The sequence below is a fragment of the Cynocephalus volans genome, chromosome 15 (assembly GCF_027409185.1).
Source record: "Cynocephalus volans isolate mCynVol1 chromosome 15, mCynVol1.pri, whole genome shotgun sequence".
NCBI lineage: Eukaryota > Metazoa > Chordata > Mammalia > Dermoptera > Cynocephalidae > Cynocephalus > Cynocephalus volans.
This window is the reverse complement of record NC_084474.1, coordinates 77,516,580-77,529,489: the sequence shown is the minus strand read 5'-3', so window position 1 is coordinate 77,529,489 and position 12,910 is coordinate 77,516,580. Positions and strand designations below refer to the sequence as shown.

Genomic DNA, 12,910 nt, shown 5'->3' with positions numbered 1-12,910 from the left:
AAAGAGCAGGCCTTGACACTTTGCCAGGCTGAACCGAACTTCAGGTCATTCCTCTGAAATCCCCGCCCCCACGTTTTCCAGGACTTTCTCTTTTTGTTTTCTGTGGTCAAGCAGGAACTCAAGTTAATAACAATGTGTCAATTTTTGTAGGCAAATCGTGATGAAGGAGACAACGTGGACAAAGATCTAGCTGGTCAGGATGCCAGAGATCTGTATGATGTAAGTGTGTAGATGTGCCAGTCTCCACATATGTTTTTTTTTTTTTAATTATTAGCATTATTTGTAACAAATGTTTCTTTATTTCAAGCAAATAGAAGTTATTTGGGAAATAAGTATGACTTTTAAGAAATAAAGATATGCTTAGATCTTTACAGACCATATATAAAGAATTGTTCTTTATCCTCTATGCTTATCCTCTGGGGTTAACCACCTCAGATCCATTTTGGAACAAGGGAGGGTATAAATAATATAAATAAATATGTAGAGTATACTTGTGGGCCAGAAGCTTAAAGTACATAGTCAATCTATTTGACTTCTATTTAATGCATACTTTTAATTTCCTGTGAGTGAGGTCTGGTCTGTACTGTACAAGTATATTCAGTCTATTTGCAAAAGCCTTTTTCAAAACGTTTGTGTTTGACCCTTGAGGCAGGGGAAGGCCGCTGGGGCACTGATGAGCTCGCCTTCAATGAAGTCCTGGCCAAGAGGAGCCACAAACAGTTACGAGCCACCTTTCAAGCCTACCAAATTGTAAGTAATAAAGTTCTAGGGCAAGAGCATTCACTCAGAAACTGTCTTCAGTTATTTCCAAAAGAAGCCAAGATCTGAGATGTGGAACTGGGGGCTCAATTACAACAGTGCTTTGCAATTGGGGGTGATTTTGTTCCCCCTCCCCAAGGATATTTGATCATGTCTGGAAATATTTGCATTTTTCACAACTGGGGGAGCGGGCAGGGAAGGAAATAGTGCTACTGGCATCTAGAGGGTAGAGACAACAGATTTTGCTAAACACCCTGCAGTGCACAGAACAACTCCCAAAACGAAGAATTATCCGGCCCCAAATGTAGTGCTGACGTTGGGAAACCTTGATTTACAACAGAGGCTGGGGAAGCAGAGAAATGTCATGTTTAAGAGCAAAGCTCTACAGTCAGTGGAGCCAGGTTCAAGTCTCGGTTCTACCACTGGCAAGTGACCAAACGTCTTCATCCTCTTTTGTAAAGCAGGGACCATCATTATCACACCCTCATAGAGTTATTTTAAGAGTTAAATAAGATAAAGGCTGAGAACAGTATCTGTCATGTGGTAAGCACATAAATGTTTACTCTTATTATTATTATTCCAATTTACAGTTGGGCTAACAGTGCCTACCACTCTCAAGACAGATGTGATATACCTCCGAGACATGCTCCTGAAAGGACGTGTATAAATTATTTTTTGTAATCTCATAATCATTTTAAGCCAACAAGGTAAATTAGCTATTTCAAGGCAAATAGTATTAAGTCCTTCCCAGAAAGTCTTTAATTGCAAAAAGCTATTAGTGGAGTATCAGATTTGGGGCGGGGGAGTCCTCCTATTTCATATTGTAGAATGCTTTTACCTATTCAAATCACTTCTATGCCATCTATCTCATTTCAATTTCACAACAATACCGTAACTACAGCGCAGGCTGAACAGCTATTGTGACCCCAACTGCTACACAAGGAAACTCTGTTGAGTAAGGAACCATCTGTAACTTATCAGGACCACACAGCAAGTCAGTAGCAGAAAGTGGATGAGAGCTCCAAGATTCCCCAGCCTGAGCTCCTACCTCAGCTGCAGCTGGCCGCTCCTCACTTGAAATAGCATTTCCTGTGTTGCCAGCAGATGAAAAGACAATAAAGCCTTGGAATTTTATCATGACTGTATATAAGCCTTTAGGGCCCTCTGCTTTCAAATCGTGCCCAGTGTCATGATCAAAGGCAGCTGACCCTGCACTCCCTTGGTGGACCATTGCCCAGAGCTATATAGCCTCTGAGCCAGAGGACTTCTCCATGACCCAGATCCTCTTCCCATGTGATGGGGGCCACAGATGGAGCTTCTGGGAATGGCTATCACTGTGGTCACTATAGAAGCACACTTACATGTGAGTGTGTGTACTGCTGACTACCCACAAGGACACTCTGTAGGCTAATATCTCAAGGTTCATCCTGAAGCATCAGCAACACTGTTACTAGAGAACCTGTTAAAAATGAGTATCTTAGTCCCCACCCTGACCTACTGAATCAGATTCTCTGGGGTTGGAGTCTTACTATCTGTGTTTTAACACGTCTTCCAGGTGATTCAGATGCACGTTAAAGTTTGAGAAGTTGGTTCTAGGCCAGTAACTGTACGACTTTGGGCAAGTTATTAAGGGCTCTGTGCTTCAGTTTCTCCAACTGTAAAATGGGATAATAATGGTACCTAGGTCATAAGGTTGGTAAGGATTAAATGAATCAACAGAAGTAAGCATTTAGTACCTGGCATGCAGTAGGTGCTCAATAAACATTAGCAATTGTTAGGAGTCTCCCTTTGTAAACCAACAGTGCCAAAAATCAGATCTAAGGCTCAAATGGACAATAAGGTAACCTATGGGTTTGTTGATTCCTTCCATGAAACCAGCTCTAAAATTCTACCTACTCATCTATTCCAAAAGCTTTGCTCAAACGTTGTTTATCTTGATTTTTATTGTTGATTTTTTAGACTTCTGGGTTTACAAGCTTTCTCCCCCCACCCCACCCCTGCCCTGCCCCGGTTTCTTTTTTTTTCAATTTTATTTATATTTACTTTTGTGGGGTACAGTGTGTTGTTTCAATACATACACACACTGCACTATGATTCACTTTTTTGGTCCCCATTAGCTCACCCCTCATCCTCCTCCCCCCCATCCCTCCCAGCCTCTAGTAACCATTATTCTACTCTCTACTTTTTTTTTTTACACACAAAGATTAACATCCTTATTGCAAAAAGAACTCTTGAAAATGAATTAGAAAAATCTAAGCAGAAATTTGGTGAAGGACATGAGCAGATAAGTCATTCACCCCAAAGAAACACAGGTGATTAGTAAGTACATTCTAAGATCTGGTTGCAGAGGGAGGCAGGACTAAGGCCCCTTTAAGTTTTCTGATAGTCTCTGACCAAAGGTACTATGGTGTATTATGTGGCAGAGGTTGTCCTGGCTTAGAGTTGAAATTTAATTTTTGGCACAAAAACTAAAGGGTTTTACCCTTTATTTGCCCTGTAAACCTGAGCCTTAACTTCTGACACTCTTAGCAATTCCAGCCAAGCAACAGAGCTTCCCCAAACTGCTACGTCGTGCAAGATTATTACAGTCCCAAATTTTACCAAATATGAAAGATTTGTATAGTTATAAAGCCAAAGTAAGTTCCCCAAACAGGGCTCAGCATAAACGGTAGGTACACATACCCACAGCCAATTTGAGGAAATCAATTTTAAAAGAAAGAAATGTTTTCCCTATTCTTCTAATTACCTCCCTACAGGCATTGCTACTTGTTTAACTAGAGTCTTTGAGATTTGTTTGGAATCCACCCTCATAATTTGTTTTTGTAATGAGATCAGAAAACTTGGTTCTGTCCAAAGAGCCCCTAGAATGAAGCCTTCCAGTAACTGAAAAGCTTGCAAAGAAGAGTCTCAATAGCTTGGCCAGTCCATTGTTTTCAGATTGTGCTCCATGGAGCCCAGGGAGGTTCCTTGGAGGCTACCAGAAGCGGGGGTGGGGCAGAAGGAGACATCTCATTGTATTGTGTGAATAGCACCCCCTGGAGTTGTGCAAGGAAGGGACCCTGAGACGGCAGAAACTTGGCATTAATGCCCAGGGCTGGAGTAGGGAGACCACCTTCCACCTCCCCAGCACAGCTCTGCTTTTCTGCTTTTATCTGTTTTGTATGCTGAAATTCCACATAAAATTGAAAAACACTGTTCTGGCCTGATATGAACAATAGAATCAGAAAGTGGTTTGATGTGAGGATTTTTTTTTTTTTACTAAACACAGACCTATGTGAACAAAATGTTGTCCTGAAATGCAATCTCAGTCTATGGAACAAAAACCCTGTTTCTAGGAAAGTGATACCGGTGCCTTCCATAATACCAGCTCCCACATCAAACCCAAGAAAGGTTGGGGGCAGCTAGAGAAGGGACAAGATTGAAGGCACCTTCCCTTCCCCCACCAATCTGGTTTCCATTGCCACACACCAAGGCCTCGAAACACACAAACGATGACTAGCAGCTCAAGCAACAGGGCTTCATCTGATCTGGACCCTCCTCCCCCACATAAATTGTGCTTTCATAACAAAGAATATCTTGTTTACCTGTGTTTTCAAAATAAACTATGTAAACTCCACTCGTATGCACTCATAGGCCCCAATTATTTATAGAATCAATTGTGCCATATCCTCAAAAGATAATTTCCAAGAAAGAAGTTTCAGCATCTCTAATGTTTAACTGCATTCCCCTAAACCCAGCAAAGCTCTCTCCTTTCACTTTATTTGTCTACCCTGAGCTTGGCCCAGGCAGTATTTGTGTTAAGGATAGTCACAATTTACTCTGAACTTCAGCTTCTGTAAATATTTGGAAAGAAACCTAATGTGTAATGCTGTGCAGAGCGATATGTGAGTCAATGGTGACTATAGGATCATTTGAAATCAGCCCAGAGTGAAGAGAAGTGGCGTTTTGAGGTGGTCAGCTCCCCAGGGGGCTTCCTGCCCTTACAGCCCTGCTGTGTCAGGCACATTATATCAAGTGCTTATCATGAGCTTCACAGCTCCTACTTATTTCACCCAAACTGCAAGCGACTGAGTCCCCAGTCCCAGGACAAGGCAGGTGCAGGTCAGATTATAATAACACCAACACCACCTTCTCTTAATTACTATACGTTCATTCTTGATACCTGTTGAGGTAGTTCCTCACACCTTGTTCTACTTCTTCAAAAGTATCTTGGTAATTCTTTGGAATAAAATTGGGACTTTGATGACGATTTCTTTGAAACTGTAGGTCATATATTGATACAGATCAATAATCACAGCCTCCTAGGAAATTGGGACTGGAAAGGATAAAAAACACATTGGAAACTAAAGTACTATATAAATATAAAGGATTATTGTTACATCATAAATCATTTGTTCCTCCATTCCCTAATTTTACAAGTGGGAAGATGAGGTCAAAGGAGTGGCACTGCCTGGAGTCATCAGGGAGCCAATCTGGACTAACTCCTCAGCAGTGAGAGCCCCACTCCAGCCCTGCAAGGCAAGAGGCAAAATAGGAGTTCCTTAAGGCCACAGGATTATATCTGACAGTTTGGGGCTTTTTATAGAGGAACAACCAACCCAAGAGTTCCAAGGCCCAAAGAACCTGGAATAACGGCTGGGCCTTGGTTGTCTCTCCAGCTCATCGGCAAAGACATAGAAGCAGCCATTGAAGAGGAAACATCGGGAGATTTGCAGAAGGCCTATTTAACTCTAGGTAAAGTAAAGTTAGGTGAATCCCTGACTTAGGTTGGGCTCCCTAGAACCAAACTCAGAGACAGAGGCTTGAAAGGCAGGGAAGAGTTTTGGGAACAGCACATCGGAGCAGCATTGGGCAAGAGGGAGAGAGTGAATGTGACGCAGTTGCAACAGGAGCTTGGCAGGTCCCTCAGGGAGCTCTGAAGCTGCCATGCCCAAAGCAGAGCAACGGGGCCAGGCCTTTGCACCCCACATCAACTAGTCACTGGATGCTGGCTACACCCAGGGAGCATTAGCAAGGCAGCAGCTCTGTTCCTTGGAGGGTGATTTTGGGGGAGCGACTCAGCTGTGAGCTGTCAGCAGGCAGCCCTTGAATTCTGAAGAGGGCATCTTGGTGGCACATAACAGTATCGACTACAGTCCCACTAAGATCATGGGTCACTGAGAGCATCTGTCAATGGCCTGGGACCATTATCTAGTCTCAGGTAGCAGTATGTGGTACATATGACACACACTCAAAAGTACCCTCATTTAGAATACATGAGCAAGTTTTTGCACACTCCCGATGGTTTGTAGGTTTCCTTTTCCACCTGGTTTCCTTCCACATTTGCAAAGAATGAGGTCTATTTAGAAAGAGAGGGGAGGGAGACCAGGTCTTTACCATGCCAAGCAAATCCCAGGACCTTCTTTCCCGGTGTTGCCCAAAGGCAGGAAATAACAGAGAGAAGGGCACGGGGCTGTGTCTGGCAGGCTCCTTTTTTTTTTTTTTTTTTTTTTTTTTTGCAAGCCCTGGAATGAAGGCATTGTCCATTGTCCACACTCCTTTGCTGAGGAGTCCAGGGCACCATCCCAAATGGCACAAGACCTAGAGAGACATATCCCCAGAAGTGGAAGAACCAAATAAGCAGCCCTGGAAGTTAAAAAATGTGCTCCAGTTGCCAAACTCCTTTGTTTGGTGTTTTGGGATTTCTTTTGAACAATTTCAGCAGTTGATTTGTTTCCATCCATCCTCATCTTGCATTCAAATTAACAGGACCTCTACTGTGATGTACAGAGGCCTAAGCACCCCGAATGTTACTCATGACCCACACTGGATACACACGTGAGCCCTAGTATCTAACTGTTTTTAGGGCTTTAGGGAAGAGCCTCTTAGGCAGATGGAGGGATCTACTCATGGCCTGGTTCTGAGGCTCCAAATCCTCACTGTACAGATAATCAGGAAAACATTAGAGTGCAGTCAGAAGATAGCAATACAGCCACTCAATGATTTAACATATTTCTCAGCTCCTGCCTGGGCCCACGGGTTGTGCCAGGTCAGGGGATCAGAGGTAAACAAGACCCAGTTCCTGCTCATAAGGAGCTTAAAGGCCATGGTGGACACACAAGTCAATGGTTGAGGCTGCAGCAAAGATAAAAAACAGACAGAGCAAGGACAGGACAGAGGAAGGAAAAACCAAGTCCTTAGATTGGGGACCATGGACTACAGGAGATGGTGTCCTCCAGTGGTAGCAAAACTAAAAGTGATTAGAAAAGACCTTGAGGGGCCGAGCCCGTGGCGCACTCGGGAGAGTGCGGCACTGGGAGCGCAGCAACGCTCCCACCACGGGTTCGTTTCGGATCCTATATGGGAATGGCCGGTGCACTCACTGGCTGAGTGCCGGTCACGAAAAAGACCAAAAAAGAAAAGAAAAGAAAAGAAAAGACCTTGAGAATAAACCACACAAATAATAGAACATGACTATATTTTCCACACACTCCCCACCCTACTCCCACCTGACACATAAAGATGCCAGTTTGTGTCTAAAATCTAGGAGGAGGGCCTGAGACCCAATGACTCCCACCACTTGCAGCCTCTGGAGCAGCACTTCTCAGAGTGGGGTCCCTGGGCCACGTGCATTGGAATCACCTGTTAGACATAGTTTCCTGGGCCCCACTCAGGTTACCCATTGAGAACCCCCAGGAGCAGAGCCCAGGAAGCCACACTTTTACAAGCTCCCCAAGGGACTGTCTTGAGCTCATCGAAGTTTGAGAACTCCTGCTCTGAAGGCGGGAGAGGTGAGAAGCCGAGTGGGCAGCCCTTCCTTCCACTCGCCACGGACTGCTCCATTCCACATCCTCCCCAGTGCTTCCCACCCAACCTTTCAAGGGATTCCCCCTGCTGCTAACAGAGGTTGTTCCCCAGGCATGCATAGATTGGTTTGTTTGGTTTGTTTCTTGGTTTTTTGGTGGCTGACTGGTACAGGGGTCTGAACCCCTGACCTTAGTGTTATCAACACTGCGCTCTAACCAACTGAGCTAACCGGCCAGTCCAGGCACAGATTTTATAGAGCAGAAAAGTTGAGAGTTCTTCCCAAAATATCAAGAAGAAGGAACGTCAAGGGAGAAGACCCCTATGTAGGAGTAGAACCCACTGATATTAGGCAGACAATCAATTCAGCAGCAAGTAGTGCTGCACAGGAGAGGATCTTCAGGAAATATCTGTAGAGGTCAGGAGCTCAAATTGTCTGGAGACCACAGTGAGTCTCAGATATGCTGATCCCCAAGATAGCAGACAGTTCCCTCCACCACCGCCATCAACCCAGCATCTTTTGGATTGTTCTCAGAATAAAGAGACTATCAGGATCTGGGCTTTTCTTTTCCATGAAACTCTGGTGGCCACCACATGGCCTATAAAATAAGGACACTGACCCCAGTCTAGATTCTGTTTCCCTAATCCTGCTCCTCTCCCTTGCTCTTAAACATCAGTCACACAGGCAATTACCTAGAAAACAAGAGTCCCCATTACAGAACATATTAAGGTTGCATGTTCCCCATTTTTGCTGAATTTATTATTATTCATCACTAACATTAAAAAACTTTGGTGGTTCTAGAGAAATGTTAACAGTCTAAAGAGTAAATGGTTTGCTCCAGTAACATGTTAGTCATGATGGATCCAGATGAGCCAGGAGGAGGGGAGAGGAATAATGGTTTATCCCCGGTAGCAGAGAAATGCCTGATCACCTGGTGATGAAAACAAGTAGAAACCACACTTCATTAATCTGTGGGCAGATCAAAGCTGGTAGGCAAGGGGAGGGCCAGAAGAAAGCCAGTAAGAGCATCGCAGGAAAGTGATCTTTAGAAAGGATCAAACTTCATCAAGCCCACATCCCAGATCTCAAACGAAGAAGATGGCGGGGAACCTCAAAAAGATTCAGAGGTGAGGCTCACATGGCAAACCCAGTGGGGAAAAGCGGAGGGTAGGAGGGTTGTTTAGCCCAGGCAAGCAGGCCACGGTCCAGCTGAAAAACTGGTTATGAAGTTTTATCACAGAAGGTCGCTGGCCAATCTGTGTTTCCCCTCAGAACCCCTAGTCCAGCACTAGAGAGTTCATGTAGATATGAAAAGTCATTTCTGCTGGTGAGAGCTGTGAACTTGGCAGGGAGAGCCGGAGGAGGCCACCGTGCTGTTTCTCCAGCAGGTCTTCAGAAACCAGGAGAGGTTCTTATTTCCCTGAAGTGGTTTTGACCTGGCTCTGCTTAAAGAGGCCAGGTGCCCTGACCCGGGGAGTCTTCCAGATCTCACTCCACAGTGTGAAGTCAGCTCCTTTCAAACCTCTGCATCACAGTTCAGTCAGCTCCAAGGGCAGCCAGGTGACATCTGGGCCAGATCTGCTTTTTCAGAGCGTCTCCATATTATTCAACAAAACACGAAAGCCTCACATTCTCTCTTCCTTTGTCTGGCCCAGTGAGATGTGCCCGGGATCGCGAGGGCTATTTTGCCGAATGTCTGTACAAGTCCATGAAAGGTGCCGGGACCGATGAGGAGACGTTAATTCGCATCCTTGTGACCAGGGCTGAGGTAAGACACACTTGATTCCCAAGAGACGGCTGCACCTTCTCTTTTCTCCACCACTGAGGTCATCGACAAATAGTTTTTATTAAGGGCCTATTTGCAGAAAAAATAAAACAGAGATGGCCCTCACCTTTCCAGAATTGGTAGAAGACATGTGCTCTGTTTCCATCTATTTCTTTTTATAAAAATACAATGATCGCCACTTCTAATTTTGTCATCCAGGGCTCCTGGCGCTGTGCACAGGGGACGTTGTAGAGCTGTGCTGAGGTAGCGCAGCTGTGCACGGCTCCGTTTTAAGGAACACAAAACAGAGACGCTGAGAGAGGTCACCCGGTGGCAGAGACAATAAGCAAATGATTTCCTAATTCCGGAGCTAGGCCTTTCTTTCACTGAACACACCACAGAAGCCCCATTTTGTACAAGAAACACATCAGCATAAGACATTTCTCAACTGACTTTTTATTATTGGCCCCCTAATGAACCTTTGTAGACACATTTTTTTCCTAATTGTCAAACCCTTCCCTCCCACCAAATTTTAACAGCACAGGTGATACTGTACATCTGTTTATGTGCCATATGAATGTCAGTGCTTTATACATCAAAAGATTGTGTTTTTCACCCCCTAAGACCTGATTTGCCCTCTTGGACAATGCATGTGTGTAAGAAAGGGACAATGCAGGAGCCCAAAGCTTGCGAGCAGCTGTCGGGATTCACAGCTAATGCGTTGGGACGTAGGGCCACAGACAGAAGGGGGCACAGAACGAAAGGGAAACGGCATTTCGTCTGCAGCAGGAGGAGCCTTGGAAAATGAAGTGGAACTAAGCACATGAAAACCACATACATCTTCCCTCAAAAAAATGTTAAATGAAGGGGGACAGATCCCAACCCAAATTCTGATCCATGGCTTTTTGATAAATAATGCTTAACATCTGACACTGTTTTTAAATGTAACTTTGCAATGAGCCAGTCTTTCATTTTTCTTTCTATTCCTGGAATTCCCCCCCCCCCTCCTCCACCACTCATCTTTTTCTTTTTCTCGTAAAGGCCATGTCTCTCTCTCTTTCCTCTTTCCCTTTGCCAGTGTCTCTGCTGCTCTCCTTCAGTTTCTCTCATTCTCTCCTCCATTGTTCTGAATCTCTCCAGGAGCCTGTCTTCTCTGTCTCTCTGTCTCTTAGCTACTCAACCCCCAGCTAAAGTCAAAGTCAAAAAGGTCTGAGGGACTCAAAGGGGCAGGTTTGCAACAGAGCAGACCCAGGATTCTGAAAGACCCCCAGGGAGACTGGATGGATCCAGAGGGCTTTTCATGGTTCTCTGTTCAGTCAAACGTGGACCATAAATGTTTGGTTCCGAGGTGCTCTGTCCTATCTCAGTACTGACCACATGTTCTGGGTCATCTCCACATGGGGACAGTTTCCTCAGAGTGCTTCAGGCCCCACTAGATATAGTTTGGCTGGATCCTCTAATCCCCAAAAGCCACATGGTACTAGAAGAGCGCCCCAGTGCCACCCACCCCACACCCACCTTCCTGCCCCTCCCCCAGCCCTGGCGAGGAGCCAAGCAGGGGACACACAAGCCAGGGAGCAGATGGACATGCATCACCTGCCTCCCGTGCTCTCTCTCCTTCTGCTCAGCATCCACTTCACACAGTCCTCGCTCCCCCACCTCCTCCTGCTCCCATCCTCCTCCGCTCTCTCAGCTCAGCTCTCTAACTGGGGTAGGGGAAGAAAGATCCAGAAAGCCGAGCCACAGTTTCCAGGTCTGGAGTACAAGGTAGGGTCTAAACCAAACAAAGAAAAAAAGAAAAGAGAAAAACAGTCCTGGTTAAAGAGAGCTCTTTGCTTTTTTTAAATAAGTCTCATTATGTTCTATCTAGAATTACATCTTTTCTGGTGCAAGTATTATCTCCCTTACTAGGGTGTGAGAGTCTTTAGGCAGAGAAATATTTTCATTTGTTTTTCTCCTCAGTCCCATCCCCACCTCCAGCACCTAGGTTTTTCAAGCTCTCGATGAGTTAGATTCAAAATAAATGCTACAAATTGATATTGATTTGAATTTTGTTGATTGGCACTAATATCCTTGCTGATCAGGGTATGAGGGAAAAAATGCTTAATCTTAAATCTGTGTTGACAATTTTCTTAACCTTATGCCAGAGGTTAGCAACTATACCCCATAGGCCAAGTCAGGCTCACCACCTGTTTTTGCACAGTCTTGCTAACCTAAGAACAATTCATTTTCAAATAACTGTAAAAAATTCAAAAGAAAAATAATATTTTGTAACACATAAAAATTATATGAAATTCAAGCTTTAGCTTCCATAAAGTTTTAATGGAACATATACACACGCAGACACCTCTGCAAACTTTGGGAAGCTTAACTCAGATTTCCTTGTCTCATGCACAAAATGGAAATAATAATAGTCCTACCTCCAAGGGCTGTTTTAAGGCATAAATCAGCAAATGAGTACAATGTGCTTAGAATAGTGCCTGCTGTTTATGGTGAACACACTATAAATGTTGTTGTCTCTGTGGCTGTTGTTATCTTTCCTACAGGTGGACCTTCAGGGGATAAAAGCAAAGTTCCAAGAGAAGTATCAGAAGTCCCTCTCTGACATGGTTCACTCGGACACCTCTGGGGACTTCCGGAAACTGCTAGTGGCTCTCTTGCACTGATGACGCAATGGGAACATGCGGAGAAACAACCTTTGTCAAGAGCACATTCCAAACTAAACTTGTAAATGAGACTCCAGCACAAAAAACCCTCAAGAGTCCTGGTTTATTTTCTTGGCAGCTTAAAGCGGTGCAGCAGGCCAAGCTGTTTAAGTTAAGGGCAGCAACGTCAAGATGCTTGGGCAGGTCACCTTGAACGCTGGTTTAGCAAGTATCTGGGCTGCCTCTTAACTTTCCCTTAGCATAATAACTGAATGCTTTCTAAGTACAAATGAAATCAGAAGTTGAAAAAATTAGCCATTTGTAATAAAATGTTTAGAAGAATATGCATCTCACAGGGCTGTGTAATGTTCTGTGTAAAGATTAAATGATTAATGCACAGGGAAGACAAAATTAACAAGTTTGCATTTTTCCTTCTGTGTGTTCAATTTCAAAGCTTCAGCGTTAATTAAAGTTGTGGATTATGCCTCCATCAGCTACTTTTCCAAAGACTGGCTTGATTAATTTGGGCTCTTGTCCTGGAAATACATGCTTGTGAAATTCAAAAATATTTGGGAAATGAAAACAGTTAACATTTATTAATAATCACCCAGGACAGTGATAAAGGCTAGAAGCAAGAAAACAATTGACCTGCCTATGTGTAATGTACCTAGGGGTAAAATTCACGTATCTGCTACCTGGTTTAATTGGGTTTTCTTACTTCTCTAAATAGTTGACCCATTCGAGTCTTCCGTCTGATCTTAAAATACAATTAGGCTGATCATAGTGCCAATGAGATCAAGGTCAATGGTCCTCCCCTCAAGTGCATTGGCTCGGCACCAATTTAATCTCTGTTCTAAGATGTTGGTCTCATAGCCACATGTTGGTAGACCTAGAGGGATCTCTCAGGAGAACCTGGACACCTTAGTCCAATAATTCATTGAATGATTATTTGTGTCT

At 44.2% G+C, this 12,910-nt stretch overlaps 1 protein-coding gene across 1 annotated transcript in view; it reads left to right on the top strand.

The window, feature by feature from the left end:
• Positions 1–12,271, top strand: part of ANXA13 (annexin A13) — a 51,178-nt gene extending 38,907 nt beyond the window's left edge. Inside the window, exons 8-12 of the mRNA XM_063080013.1 lie at positions 151–219; positions 649–750; positions 5,418–5,493; positions 9,199–9,311; positions 11,855–12,271. Coding sequence (XP_062936083.1) covers positions 151–219; positions 649–750; positions 5,418–5,493; positions 9,199–9,311; positions 11,855–11,974 — 480 coding nt within the window. The 3' untranslated portion in view covers positions 11,975–12,271. The remainder of the gene's footprint in view (positions 1–150; positions 220–648; positions 751–5,417; positions 5,494–9,198; positions 9,312–11,854) is intronic.
• The last annotated feature ends 639 nt before the right edge of the window (positions 12,272–12,910 follow it).